Raw genomic sequence first — 16,034 nt, 5'->3', positions numbered from 1 at the left:
AAATTTGAAAATGTCTTTATTTTCTCATTGCATCTATATTTTCAATTTTAAAATGCATGGTTAAATATTTTTCTTTTGATAACTATACAATTTTACATTATAAACTTTGTTACTATTAGAACATGTCTAACATAACATATTATGTAATAATACTTATAAAAATTTATAACATAAAGTACGGTTATAAGTTACAAATATTTAGTTCGTAAGCATACATACTTTTATTATTGTCAAAATAAGTATAACTCAATCGTAATGGGTAGAAATCCCTCCTACTCGTTATATTAGAAAAAAGAGAAAACGAAACCATTTTTATTGTTTATAAACATATTGTCAACACATTTTGAACAACTTTTACATTAGATCCCATTTTTAAATAGAATGCCAAACATATTTATAAATAATAAAAACATAAAATACATGACTATCCCATTTAATTTCGTATTTTCCAGATTTTTGTTTGTATGCTTCTAACTCTAATGCCTGTCCATTCAAATTCAAAATTTTTTTACCCTAAATCTATATATGTAACTTGTTCAAAACTGTCACATTGTTGTCTCTCAATTTGGTATGGGATTGGGAGATGGGATTGGAAAGAGATCTATTACTCGACATATTTTTCCTTCATCGTCTTCTCTAAATTGTCACAATAAAATTGAGAAATTGACCTATTTCACTTGTCCAAAATGAAAAATGACTCACTTTTTTTAAATTAATGATAAGTAATGTTCCGTTGATGTCGACGAGTGAAGTTACGCATTTGCCATTTCTTCAAATTTCTTTCTTTTTTTCCTCTTTCCCTCTTCTTCTATGGTCTCACCAATTTCGACTGCGAAAGAAGAGAGTAACTCCGACCAATTTCAACAAAACTTGAGGGCAAGTGAACGAGAAAGCGAGAAAGAGCGAGAGTGAGAGGATAAGAAAACAAAACGACAAGAGAAACGAGAACGATCTATAAGTGAAGAGATTGAAATGAGTTTTTCCTAACGTGAATTCATTTTAAAAACAAAATTTATTTTTCCCTAAAATTTGAGTCATCCTAAAAAAAACTCCAATAAAATTTTCTTCTAACGGAGAGAAAAACCCAAAACATTAAAAATGCGAAAATGAACAAGAATTTAAATCAAAATTACCCAAAATGAGACTAGTTACATGAATTTCAAAGCGGACCATCACATTCTCTCTTCAATCCCTCCATTAATTAATATGTACCACTGCCACCTCCCAAGAATTATTACAACCCCACATTAATTAAACACAATGTTCAGTAGCCATTCTTCTTCTCCTTCATCTTCCTCATCAACATCCTCCCGTCTTCACATTCCCCCATTGGCGATTCTCGAGCAAGCTCTTCATCTCTGTTTAATGTTCTTAATTTCACAGAACCAAATACCCACGTCGCATTCACCTGCTTGTTGATCATCCGAGCCGCATAATACGGAATCTTGTGTTTCAACTTAATTCTGCAACTAACAAAAACCAAACAGTCCATTAAACTTTCTTTACCCAATCCCATCATATCGTAAGCTTGTGATCTTCTCCACAGGCTTCTCATGTGAGGAGTCCCCTGTTTCGACAAGCACAGAGCTCGAGTCGTGTCACTAATGGCGGCTTCTGGGTCCCTCAGCAGTAGAAAACATTGAGCTCTGTTGCTATGAAGTACTAATCTCTGTTTTCTCATTTTGGGTAAGCTTATATTCAAAGCTTCTGTGTATTTCATTGCAGCATTTTCAATCTCTCCACTCCTAAATTTGTGATTCCCCTGTCTTTTGAGAATACCCACTAAGAGTGTCCTCTTTTTCACCTCTTTCTCTGACACTAATTTCTCTTTCCTCTTCTTCTCAACTTTCAAATCCCAAATTTCCCCTAATGCTCTCTCTGCTCTTTCACTGTGAAGCCTTTTATTTCCGTATTTGATTTTGTGGTAATCTTGCAACAATGTTCGTGTTAAAGTGTCTCCCAATTTTGGCCTCCTTTGATTTCTGCTAATTTCAAGTTCTACCAAATCAGCAAGAGAAAAAACAGAGGTTTCGAGAACTCTGTATCTTGTTTCTGGGTCTTTAATCAAACTCAAAAGGCATTCAATTGCCATAATCTGCCATTCATGCGAGGATCTTGCAAGAACACAGAGATAATTCAAGACTTCTTCCAAGTCGGCCACAGCTTTTCTTCCAGTCTCTGTTTTACAGAGAGTCCTCAAAAGCCCAATTCCCCCAGGGGCTTCTGGGTTTATCAATCCACCCCAAATTCCACACAAATTCTTCAAGAAATTCGTTTTACAGATTAAATTTAGATGCCTCTCTTTGCGAGCGAAACAATTGATAAGATAAAGAGACCAACACTGTGTTTGAATGGCCCATTCCTCTGCTTTTCTGTTCTCAATTTCGACCCCTCCAAGGCCTCTCGTGAGCAAAGTTCGTTGATATTTCAATCTCTGTTTGATACAGAGGAATTGAGTGTAGACATTTTCGACAAATGTTGAAGCAATTTCCATTGCCAATTCCACGGTCTCACCTCCAATCTTAGCAACTGATTCAAACGTCCTTTCATGGCTTGCTAAATGACCAAGAGCTCGAATTGCCACTCTCTGCTCGACCCAGCTGATTTTTCCTCTCAAAAGCTCCATTAATGGCGGAATCACTCCAGATTCAACAGCAATTTGTGCAAATTCAGCTCTGTTCATGACGTAGGACCCAATAATATGGGCAGCATAATAAGGAATATAAACATTCTGGTCTTCAAACAGCCATTCCCTGTCTCTAATTCCTCTGCAAATAAGCTTTGCCATACACTCAAAAATCCCAAGCTCTGGAAATTCCGAGTTATCGGGTCGGGTCATGGCAATGTTCCATAGTCCACTCAGTGCAAGAACGGACTCTGGATCATCTCTCAATGGCATTTCTTTGAAGCATTCAGTGATTTTGAAGGTTCTGAGAAATGGGTCTGTTTCGTTCATCGTGCAGAAGAAACAGAAAGGAACTGCGCAATTAAGCGATTTGGTGGGGTGATCTTTCTTGTGGCGAAGAGCTTTCATGGCGGAAGAGACGAAGGATTAAGAAGCTTTCGCTTGAAAAAGAAACTAAAAATGGGATGGTTTTTAAAGAGAGAAACAGAGAAAGGAGAAGTGATCCTTTGTTTGTTAATGCCTTGAGAAATTCAGAAATCAAATAAGCTTTAATAATATTCAAAAAAGTTAGAACATTCTTGCTTTTTGTCAGCCCAAACTCCCCAACTTAAGATTTTGGGTCGTCTTTTTAAAATAATTCATTCAATATTTTGGGTTTTGTATCTAAACCCTAAAGGCTACTAACTACTAAATTCAACCTCACGAAAAATCAATTCAAGAGGAGTATTTCAAATGTCAAACGCATCAAATAGAATTTAAGCAACTATGTAATTAGAGAGGGGTCTAGGCTAGGAGTCCAACACAAAACCAAAAAACGAACCAAATCAGGTTTTTTTTTTTGGTTTTTTAGTATATAATTGGACAGCTTTATATTTAAAAAAAAAACAAAAAAACAAAAAAACAAAAAAATCCTTGGTTTGGACCGATTTTTTTATTCGAGAAATTATTCAAAACCGCACCAAACTATTGAGAGTACTCTTAAAAATAAACTCAAATCCATCTTTAGTATCTTAATTATTATAGTGCATGTAACTTGTTATTTAGAAAAAAAAATAAATTATTATGGTGCATACACGTTTATTATTTTGAAAAAAAAACCAACAAAAGAAACAAAAATATCCAATTTCAATATTGTGGAAGAAAAAAGAAAAATCTAATACCAAGAACCAAACCAACAATAAAGTGAACCGAATAGAAACAATCTATTAATTTTATCCTTCATTTTGGACATAGGATTGGTTCCCTTATTTAAAAAATAGATTAGTTTGATTTGAATCCGTTCTTAATTCGCTCCAAAATTTTGATTAAAAAAAAAAACTGACTCACTCATAGGTCTAGCTATTAAGCTTCTTGGAAGAACATTTTGCTTAATAGAAGTGACTTAAGCTGCTAACTTTAAAATGATCAAAAGGCTTCTAGAAGCTTATTTCTTTTGGTTCTCTGTGTTCTCCCTTGGTTCTCTTCTCTAATTTGTGGGAGTGTTGATTGTACCCATCTTTTGTTCTGTTCAATGAAATATTTTCTTTAAAAAATCCACATTCTTTATTTCTTTTATCTATGTTACTATATATATATATATACTTTTTAATATATGAATGTGGTGTGTATATATTTGAAAGCCTATATTGTTTAAAAGCTGTACTATGAACTTTTTCAGTGAGTTCAAACTTGAAAAAAACAATTTGGGTAATCTAATTCTAATAGCCTCATTTTCCACATGGTTAGCAGTAGCACAACCAATGAGAATTAAAACATGAACAAATTCTAAAAGATGGCTTTATATGGTTAAATGTACCCAACCATCCAAATATGCAGAAACTAGAGAGAAAACATGCAATAATGATCAACAAAACATAGGGGGGAAAAAAAGAGAGTATATATTGCAACTTGGTTTTGTGTATGATTTTATAGACTATAGGCATGTAAAAAGTTGGAAATAATTAATTAAGAACAAGAGAGTTGTGATGATGAATCCCATTTTCTACATTACAACAACCAATGAAGTGAAATTAAAAATGAGTTTGATACAACTTTTTGAAAGATGAAAGAAACTTGATCAAACCATTAGTAATGATAATATATAGTAAAAAGGTAACTAAAAGAGAGGTTAAAGAAATAAGCAATTCAACTTTTGTTATATTTTAATTCATGTACTTTCACATGTGTAAATTTTATTTAATCAATATATTTGTACTAAATCTTAAAATTACCTATTGTCCTATACCATTAATTTATGGTTAATTTTCTATTTTTTAGTCTTGATGCTATAAATTTTTAAAACATAATGTACGAATTAAAATTTAGCATTAAGCAAAAATTGGCTCGAGAAGTAAAAGTGAAAAAAGATGGAAAAAAAAAAAAGTCAAATTAAGATCTAAATTCTAAGGCATTGAAAAAGCAAAGCAATCCCTAATATATGTGTATATGTATCACAAATTATAAAAAAGGAATGAAAGTACAATGGGGTTGAGTCTCAAGAAAATCGCATGCACCTCGAAGTATATTCATAAAGTAACTTTTTTTTTAATTAAAAGCAAAAAGAAAACTATATTCATGAGAAGGTATTAGTAACGACCTGATCTTTTGAGTACTCTGATAAGGGTCGTTACTCATAATTACATATTTACATTCAAAACATTTTGATCATTGAGGAAAATAAATTTTATTAAAATAATAAAGACAGTTTTCCAAAATAATTAACAAATAAGTAAAACCTTTGTTCGGGGCCCCTAAAATAATGAAGAAAAAATGACTTAAACGATAAATTTTGACCAACATCGAGTTTCAAATCAAAACTTTTAAATAGCTTGAAAACATAAACTGAGCGGAAGCGATTTACATATCCCATATGGCACGATCACAGGTCTCTCTCGTCACCCGCCGGTCCGTTCTTATCCTTACCTGAAAAACATAAATTAAGAAAGATTGAGTATAAAATATTCAGTAAGTGACCCCATTACCGGGATCATGCTATGCATCCACAAGCAAAGAAAAATAGCCCGTGGCTCATACAGCTACATCGGTTTTTGATGATGAAAGGAAAACCAAAAGACATACTATCTTACCTTGAAATGCATGTCTAGCAGCTCGTAGGCACATCGTCAAACATGATAATAACATGAACGTGAACTCGTCGACTCACGCATGTCTAGTAGCCCGTAGGCTCGTCGCCGTAGGCACACCGTCAAACATGATAATAACATGAACGTAAACCTGTCGGCTCACGTATGTCTAGTGGCCCGTAGGAACACCGTCAAACATGATAATAACATAAACGTAAACCTGTCGGTTCACGCATGTCTAGCGGCCCGTAGGCACACCTTCAAACATAAAACTAGACCCGTAGGTCTTCTGAAATAAAACATGCGTCAAGGCGAGACAATAAACCACTCTACTGGTCTATTCATGCATCACATACATAATATCAGTACTAATTAGAAATTTGAACATGCTCATAATACTTGTAACTACCATGCAACACGCAATCATAATGACAAACAAAATCATGCTTCAGAGTCCACCAAGTAACTTTATAGGTCTAATCTAGGTCGTTTGACACGAAGGCACCGGTAATAGTATCACTTATCTCAACTTGGTAAAAAAATGCAAAACAAATTCTCCTTAGAACTTCTTTAGCACACTTGAATCAACCTAAAGTTGTGGCTTGGTCTAAGACAAATTCCAAAATTTGATTCAATTAGCCAATCTGATCAAGAATTAAATCCAAAGTCAATAACTTAATTTTCCACTATTACTTTCAATCCAAAAGAATAACTATCCAACAACTTACAAAACTTACCGATCTTCACCAATTTTCTGCAAAACAAAATGGTCTCTAGCTTGATGGTCAATGCCTCAAAACTTCTAAATCTTGAATCTAAGTTTCACACCAAAGAGAGGTTACTGATTTAACCCAAAATCAAATGGGTGAATTTCACCTTCCAAATTATAAGGAAAATAAGTCTTACCCAAGGTTTTTCTCAAGATTCCGACAAAGATCGGGCAGTGGCGGTAGATGGCGCGTCGGCTCGTGGCTACCATAGATAGGCAGCGGGTGTTTCTGTCGGACGACATAAATTGTTTAGGCTCGCTAATAGTAGTGAGAGTTTTGTATGAGGAGGGTTTGCGAGAGTGAGGGAGAAGAGAATTTCTAGTTTTACAGATTTTATTCAACAGTGATTACGAACAAACCAGAGCTTCAAACAATGATCAACCGTTCAAAATGAAACTCTATATGTCTCAACTAGACTGATCAAATTTGAGCACGATCCAACGGTTCAAACTTCAGCAATCAACAATTTTGTGCAAGCTGTCGCTGAAAAATCGAATTGCTTTCTCCCCAATTTTTGACCTCTTTTCACTCTCGTTTGATTTCGAAAAAAAATCTCAATTCTTTTATTTTTTTTCAAATTTTGAAAAGATAAATAAAATAATTTATCAAAATATCTCCAAAATCTCCAAAAATTCTATTAAATTTAGAAATCAATTAACTTTTCAAATTATCTTAATTCAGACTTCAAAAACCAAAATTAAAGGGCAAAAGATCCATCCATTTGATACAAATTAAATCCTTCCAAATATTTAAATCAATTAAACCATGAAATTGATTATCTCTTTAATTTTTATTTTAAGTTGGCCATAAAATCCAAAATCAAAGGGAAACAAAATTCAATATTTTCAAGATAATCAGTTTAAATATCTAATCAATTAAATTCAATTTATTCAATAAAAGTTTTTCAATTATTTCAATTTAACCTCAAATTTTCAAATGAAAGGAAAATTTAAACTCAATAATTTTAGATAATTAACTTAAATTTTTTCTAAAATTTGAGATGTTACACGTGATAATCATGATATTAAATTTTTATCGATATATCGATGTTTCTATTGATATGTTTCATATTTTTGTAAATTTGACATCGCTATAAGAGATAAATAAATATCTCTATTATGTCGTAATAAATATAATATATATGTTGTTTAAAAAATATAAATGTTTATTCTGTTGTGAACTTGAAGAGCACAATGGAAACATGGATACCAATAAAATATAATATTAAAATAAATGTAATATAATATAATAATAAAATAAATAGATATTAAAATAAATTAAACATAATATATAAATAAACAAAATAGAATAAATTAGTAAAATATAAAATAAGAAATTTATCTAAATTCTTCGTTTTCTCCAATTTTCATGGAATTTGTCCAATGTGTGTCTTCAAAAACCCACCAAATATCACTATTTATGAGCAATTTAGCAAGTATGAGATAGATTACATGGAAACTAATAATAGGGTTGGCAAAAATCTTGCAGGTCCCCACCCTGATCGGGGCGGGGAATCCCTGGTTTGACCGGGATTGGGATTAAATTGGGAATCCTAATCGAGTCCTCTGTCGGGGACGGGGAGGGTATCCCCGCCCCTCCTCCATCCCCTTCCCCAATTAATTTTTTTATTTTTAATATATATATATATAAGGGGATGGGTCCCCGCGGGGACCTGTTTCCCAATAGGGATGGTGGGAAATACCCCCCGCGGGGCCGGGGATGGGGAGTCCCTCGCCCCGGCCTAGCCTTGTTGCCAACCCTAAATAATAATGTGTAATGTTGAGACACATGGACAACACTTTGAAAAACGGGATATAACACACATGATCAATAGACACTAAACATGAGCATGTAATGGACATCTATTATCATAATATTTATAATACTTCTGATGGAAAAGTAGGCATGCGAAGCGGAATTGAGGATCAGTTTTACTCTAATTGCATAAATTAAACATACAACCCTAAATTAGTTAATTAGGGTTTTTTAGAAACATTACCTTTGAAGCTCCCGAAACTCGCCTATCTCCACTCGAACACAAACCGAACAACCACTAGAGCTGACTTACTATCCTCTGGACTCAGAACCGGGTTGTGGGACCCGATGGATGAAGAATCCGAGAGAGAAAAAGAGATGGAAATAGTAGAGTGAAATTTGGGTTGGGTTTGGATTTTTTCAGCCCTATTTTTAAAATCTCAATTTTGTAAAATGTCCAAAAGTTTTTAATCCAAAATGACAAGCCCATATTTATAGAAAAGAACCATGCAAAATTGCATGAAATAACTTCATAAAAATCCAACACCTAAAATCCACTATCTAAGTGGGCTTAATGTCTCCACTATAAGGCAACACCTAGACCACTATTTTGTTAGTGAAATTATCCAACAAAAGTTTGGATTTTCCCACTAACTTTAGTTAAAGGGCAAAATAGTCATTTTGTCAAAGTCAAACTTTGACAGAAAGTCAACGTTTTGACTTTTTATGATTTTTTCGTATTGACTAATTTTGACCTCCCGAGCATGAATCTGCATTCATTTTCTCGAAATTTAAATCACATTTGAATATAAGGTCGGTCAAAGTTTGACTTTTCAAAGTCAAAAGTCAACTCTTTGACTTTTTACATCTTTGACTATTTCCATTATTTCTGAGCTTCCGAATATGAACGTATTTATATTCTTGATATTTAAATCACATTTAAATATTAAAGCTGTATCTCTAAATTAAAAAACCAACCACTATAGCATATATACTTGTCGGTTTCTCTCTCTTCACCTAATTTGAACAATTCGAATTATTCTATCATGTTGTACTAAGTTTATTCTATATGAGCTAGTAGGGGAACCTAATGGACCTATAGATCATGGGCTCCAACGATCCGAGATTAGCTGGCTAAACTCTTTAGATGAAGCTAATCAACATTCGTTAACTCACGGGTCATTCCACTATAGTCTCGTAGTTGCACTCCCCTCACTATAGATATATTTGTGTCCATATGATAGAATCATGATTAGTAAGTTAATCCTTCACAGGTTGTTCGTAATCTCGGCTGGGTCATAAAAACCGTTTTACCCCCGAGACTACATCTTATTCCTTAAGTTTCACAAATCCTCTAATAAACAATTGGTTTAAGGTCCAACCTATAAACCGAACCCCTCTCGGGCCAATGAGAGGGTGGGGCCCCTTGTTCAAGACTTGGATTTAGTACTAAAGGGAACAACCTATCTACTATCCCTATAATGGGTAGGAGTGAATTCCGTCTTGTATCCTATGTTCCCAGCTATCCACCTGATCTTACCCCTGAAATGAGAGGCTTATTGGGCCAGTGATAATGAGCTGCCCTCACCTATGTAGATCTAAGGATAATTCCGAGTGAACAAGAGTTCATAGTTAGCTCAGGATTAAGATTAAATTACCTAGGTCATCAATTAACGAAATAGTCAGTTTTATACATTAAACGACATTTAAAACGAAACAAGTGGCTATTTCATGGTTCAGTCTTATGTAAACTCTTTACATAGGATACCCCCATTTTCATGTCTCCACATGAACGGTTTAGGATCACATCGTTTGTACTAACTACAAAATGGGCCGCATCCATAGTGTCCCCGGAATAAGGCGCTCAACCTTATTCATATATTATAGGCCATTTTGGCTATATATATTTGAACTTGATCCACATTTATGTCACTACATAAAGTTCAAACTTAAACTTAATAGCCTCGAAACCTTAGTTTATTGGATTCATGAATATATAATTTAAATTTACTAAAGATTTTCAATAACAGCTTTATTGAACAAGAATATGATATTACAAACTACAAGTTTTAGGACATAAAATCCAACAACTTACCCTTAGATGCTCATTTTATATATGAAATATGTCTCGTTAAAACCTTACTAAGAAAAAACCTAATGAGAAAAAAATCCTAATGAAGGGAAAATAGTACATATTTCATATAATTTATACTTCTAAAAAGTATATTTACTCCCCCTCATGGATACATCACTTGATCTTTGAGTTGCTGCATTCCAATGTTGTGCACCAGTTTTTCAAAGATTGCGATAGGTAATGCCTTTATAAATAAGTCTGCTAGGTTATCTTTCAAACAAACTTGTTGTACAGTGATGTTATCATTTTCTTCAAGATCACGAGTGTGAAAAACTTTGGTGAAATATGCTTTGTTCTATCTCCTTTAATATATCATCCTTTAATTTGAGATATGCATGTTGTGTTGTCTTCGTATAATATTGTTGGAAGATTTTTATTAGAAAACAAGCCATATATTTCACGAATGTGCTGAGTCATTGATCTTAGCATACACATTCTCTGCTAGCCTTGTGAATTGTGAGAATTTTAGCATGATTTAAGGAAGTAGCCGTTATGGTCTGTTTCACTGGCCGCCATAATACAACAGTTCCTCCACATGTGAATAGATAACTTGTTTGAGATCTAGCTTTGTGTGTATCAGATAAATATCCAAAATCTACATAATCAACTAGATCAAAATTTGATTTATTTGAATAAAACAAACCCATATCAATTATTCCTCGGAGATAATGAAGTATATGCTTAATTTCGTTCCAATGTCTTTTTATTGGAGAAGAACTATATTTTACTAATAAATTTATTGAAAATTCAATATCTAGTCTTGTATTATTAGCAAGATTATAAGTACACCAATTGTACTAAGATATGGTATTTCGGGACCAAAGACTTCTTCATTATCATCTTGAGATCAAATATATCTTTCCTCACATCTAATGAACGAACTTCCATTGGAATGTTCAGTGGATGTGCTTTGTCTATATAAATTCTTTTAAAAAAATTTCTTGTATAAGTTGACTAACGAACAAATATCCCATCTGCTAAATGCAATTTGTAAACCAAGGCAAAATTTTGTTTCTTCGAGATCTTTCATCTTAATTCTTTCTTAAGATATTCTATTGCCTTTGAAAGCTTTCAAGAGTTCCAATTATATTTAAATCATCAACATATACAGTTATAATAGCAAATCCCAATTGTGATTTCTTTATAAAAATACATGGATATTTTGGATTATTTTGATATTATTCTTTTAACAAATATCCACTTAGGCAATTGTACCACATTCGTCTTGATTGTTTCAATCCATATAATGATCTCTGTAACTTTATTGAATATAATTCTCGAGAATTTTATTTATATGTTTCAAGTACCTTAAATCCTTTTGGGATTCTCATATAAATATCATTATCAAAATATCTATATAAATATGTTGTGACTACATCCATAAGATGCATGTCCATATTTTCATACACAGTCAGCCCAATTAAATATATTAGTGTAATTGCATCCACCATTGGAGAATATGTCTCCTCATAATTAATACCAGGTCTTTGTGAGAAACTTTGTGCAACTAGTCTTGCTTTATATCTTATGACCACATTATTTCATTTCTTTTTCTCACAAATATCCATTTGTATCCCACATGTTTGACACCTTCAAGTGTTTGGACTGCTGGTCTAAAAATCTAATATTTGAAAGTGAGTTTAATTCTGCCTCGATTGCTTCTTTCCGTTAAAGCCAATCTTTTCCATGTCGACATTCTTCAACAAATTTTGGTTCAAAATCCTCATTTTCAAATATATATCAAGAACAACATTGTACGCAAAAATGTTGTCAATAATTACATGAGTTCGGTTCCACCTTTTTCCTGTCATGACATAATTTATTGAAATCTCATTATTATCTTTAGGTATTTCACATTCCTTTGTAGTCATGTCAATGATTTCTTCATGGGTATTTTGCATCCTCAACTAAGTCTTTTTTACTATTTATTATTTTTATTTTTCGAGGATTTTTATCTTTGGAACCCACTGATCTACCACGCTTCTAGTCTTCCAGACTCATTAGTGACAACTTACTATGTTGGGATATCAATTTTTTAGGGAACATTTGTAGTTAGTATATGTGATTTAGTTACTTTCTTTGCATCTATAAATGCATATGATAACTGGTTTGCTATATTTTACAAATGAATCATCTTCTGAATTTCAAGTTCACATTGATCTGTACGAGGATCTAAATGAGACAATAATGATGCATTCCATGTAATTTCTTTTTCCAACTTCTTAATTCCCCCCTTAATGTGGAAAACCTGTCTCATTAAAATGGCAATAATCAAATCGTGCGATAAATACATCACCCGTCAGGGTTTCAAGATATTTAATAATTGATGAGGAATCATATCCAATATATATTCCTAACCTCCTTTGAGAACCCATCTTAGTACATTGTGGTGGAGCAATTGGAACATATATCGCACATCAAAAAATTCTCAGATGGGAAATATTTTGTTCATGGTCATAAGCTAATTGTAATGGTAAGTATTTATGATAAGTTACTGGCCTAATGTGTACAAGTGACGCTGCATTCAAAATATCATGTCACCATATAGATGAAGGAAATTAATCTCTCAAAAGCAATGGTCTTGTAATTAATTGCAAACATTTTATGAATGATTATGCTAAACTATTTTGTATATGAACATGAGCTTCAAGATGCTCTTAACTTAATTATTTGAGCAAGTAATCTTGCAAATACAAGATTTCAACTTGATAATAAACACATGTGTGACCATCTGTTGGATGCGTCTATTAATACCATAAAATATTTAAATGCTAGTGTCATGCCAGATTGTAAATATGTCTGGATTCAGGGGATTCAATTCCCACTCTAGCTAGTGATAGTCTTATTATTAATTTGCCTTGAGAGCAAGCATCACATGATAATTCATTAGATTGAAGAATCTTTTGGTTCTTCAATAGATGTCCATTTCATTCTAAATCTTGGATGACCTAATTGGTCATGCCACATTGTAAATATGTATGGATTTATGAATTTCAGGTTCATTGTTACATATGATTCAATTACTCGTATATGAGTACAATATAATCCAGAAGATAAAACAGACAAATCTTCCAATATATGTTTTTCATATGAGACAGTAGATATGATATAAAGATACTCATATTATACTTTATATCAGTCTCAATATGACAAGTATTGTAACGTATATCTTTAAAACAAAGTATTGATTGACTAGAGAACAATGCATTGTCAATTGTAAATGTTGTTCCTCTAGGCAAAATAATATTTGCTTTTTCAAATCCTTCAATCAGGTTTGCAGAACCTAATATTGTATTGATTTTTGCTTCCAACATTGTCAATTTGGAAAAATATTTTATACTTGTAAGTATTATATGTGTAGTTGCACTGTCTATCAGATATAAATCTTCTTTACTCATTTTTGAGTCACCCAACATATGAAAATGATCTAGGTTTCTTCATTAAAAGAAAATAATTCCAATAAGAAAAACAACATTTTAATATATAAAGGTTAACATTTACTAAGAGGAAAAAAAATTACATTAAACCAAGATATATTCAAAATCAAAGGAAACACTCACTTCAATAATTTAGGTCTTTCTCGACGCTGAAAACTATCCGCATTAGTCCAAAAAACTATAAGCCAAACCTTTCCCGATGGTCCCACAATCATCGGCCAAATCGTTGGGAAAGCTTCGTTGGTGAAACCTTCCCTGACGATATATAATCCATGTCGTAGGGAAAAAAAGTTACCTCGACGAATGGAGGATGGGACTTTCTTACCGACACTAAACAAAGCTGACGGGATAAACGGCCAACCTCCTATGGTCCTAATTTATAAAGATCGTCGAGAGCTAAATATCTTCCGACGGTGACAAATTAGTGTCACCGTCAGGCTATATTCATTTAACCCGACTGTGTGTTTACACCATCGAGCGAAGTTTTAGCTCCCAATGGTCTTTATAAATTAGGATCGTCGGGATAAGTGGCCTTGCCTAAACGGTGTGTTCCCATTGTCGGGATTTAGTGACTTTTCCCGATCCCTGAACCTTCGGGGGATGGTTTCTTAGAGTCGAAAAAAGGTAAAATGCATAAAATTATGTTTTTTTTCCCGACCTCTCGAATCGTCGGAATTATATATTTAACCATTGGATTTAACTTTTTTTTTTCAAATGTCATATCTATTTGAATCTTACAAATATCAATCAAACTAAAATAAAAATTTCCAAAATCAGGTACATGTCTACAATAGTAAATAATATATAGAGAACATATTTGAATTGAAACAATTCCTTAACTCCAAAATAAGATTACATGATAACAAACTGTTTATAAAACACAATTCTACAGCTTAACTACGCTTGTTGGTATCTTCAACATAAATCTCAAGATACCTACAAAATACAATTTTAAATAAATTTAATGCTCAAAATACCATATACAATATCAAAATGAATATAGAATTTAAAACACAACTAAGAACATTAACGAATTGAAACAAACCAACTCAAACTTGCATATTTCAATCTCAAACTCAATGTAGAACTTAAAACCTGACTTAAATTTTATCATAATTATACATTTACCCCTATACCAACTTTAAAACCAATATAAGAACATTAACAAATAAAACCCACTTTAACTTCAAACCAGCTTGTATTTATACATTTTAAACTTAAACTCAATATATAAATAACAATCTCAACATAATTAGACAATCACCCCGTTCCCTCCCCCAACTTATTTTAACCACATACTCAAAATAGCATATACCCATCTCAAATTTATTCTCAACAATATAGAACCTAAAACTCAATCGAGAACATTAAGAATTGAAACAAACCAACTCATATACACATGTTTCAATCTCAAACCTAATATAGAACTTAAAACCCAACTTAAACCCAACCAACTCATATATATATATATTTCAATCTCAAACCTAATATAGAACTTAAAAGCCAACTTAAACCCAACCAACTCATATCTACATATTTCAATCTCAAACCTAAATTTATTCATTCTCCTCCCCCCACTTATATTTTAACCACAAACTCAATGTAACATATACCTATCTCAAAAGTATTGTCAATCTCAATATACAAATAACTTAATATTCAAACCAACTCGTATTTACACATTTTAAACTCCCCATCCCCCCCCCCCCCCCCTTTTTAGAAACTCAATATGGCATATATCCCATCTCAAAATTATTCTCTTCCCAATCTAGCCTTTAAGGATTCTATCTCTGTTGTTGCTCCTCTATAATTTTCGATGAGGATGCACTGGACAATTATCTTTTTATTTTTTTTGTTTTTTTACCCTTTGGTGTCCTACCAAGGCTCACTCCTGTGCCCAAAACCTGCTCACATATTTCTTCTTCTAGTACTGGTTCAAACCCTTCTTGGGTGCAGGCTTCTCTCAGCTCGACAATTCGACTCTACATCAATAATTAGGAGTAATTATTATATGACAATTGTATATAAATAAAGTTATATTGTGGAATAAAAACTTACATATGCATCATTAGCGGCCGGATTAACAAACAAATTGTCACTCTTAGAATGTGTATGATTAAATAAGTCTACTAGGTCCATTGTTTGACCGTTGAGTCCTAAAAGCTAAAAACTTCTTATTTTATGTCTTTCAATCCCATCGAAGGAAATTTGAAAAGCCTACTACTAGCGAGCTCATTATAGAAAATAATC

The 16,034-nt window shown here is 32.8% G+C and overlaps 1 protein-coding gene across 1 annotated transcript; it reads right to left on the bottom strand.

Annotated features, from left to right (window-relative positions):
- Nucleotides 1–1,149: 1,149 nt before the first annotated feature.
- Nucleotides 1,150–3,212, bottom strand: LOC120074188. The gene has a single exon (XM_039027232.1). The coding sequence runs from the start codon at nt 3,032–3,034 to the stop codon at nt 1,265–1,267; it is 1,770 nt and encodes a 589-aa protein (XP_038883160.1). The 5' UTR covers nt 3,035–3,212; the 3' UTR covers nt 1,150–1,264.
- Nucleotides 3,213–16,034: the final 12,822 nt, after the last annotated feature.

Source organism: Benincasa hispida, chromosome 3, assembly GCF_009727055.1.
Source record: "Benincasa hispida cultivar B227 chromosome 3, ASM972705v1, whole genome shotgun sequence".
NCBI classification, from domain to species: domain Eukaryota; kingdom Viridiplantae; phylum Streptophyta; class Magnoliopsida; order Cucurbitales; family Cucurbitaceae; genus Benincasa; species Benincasa hispida.
The sequence above is the reverse complement of the archived record's forward strand: the minus strand, read 5'-3'. Positions and strand labels throughout refer to the sequence as shown.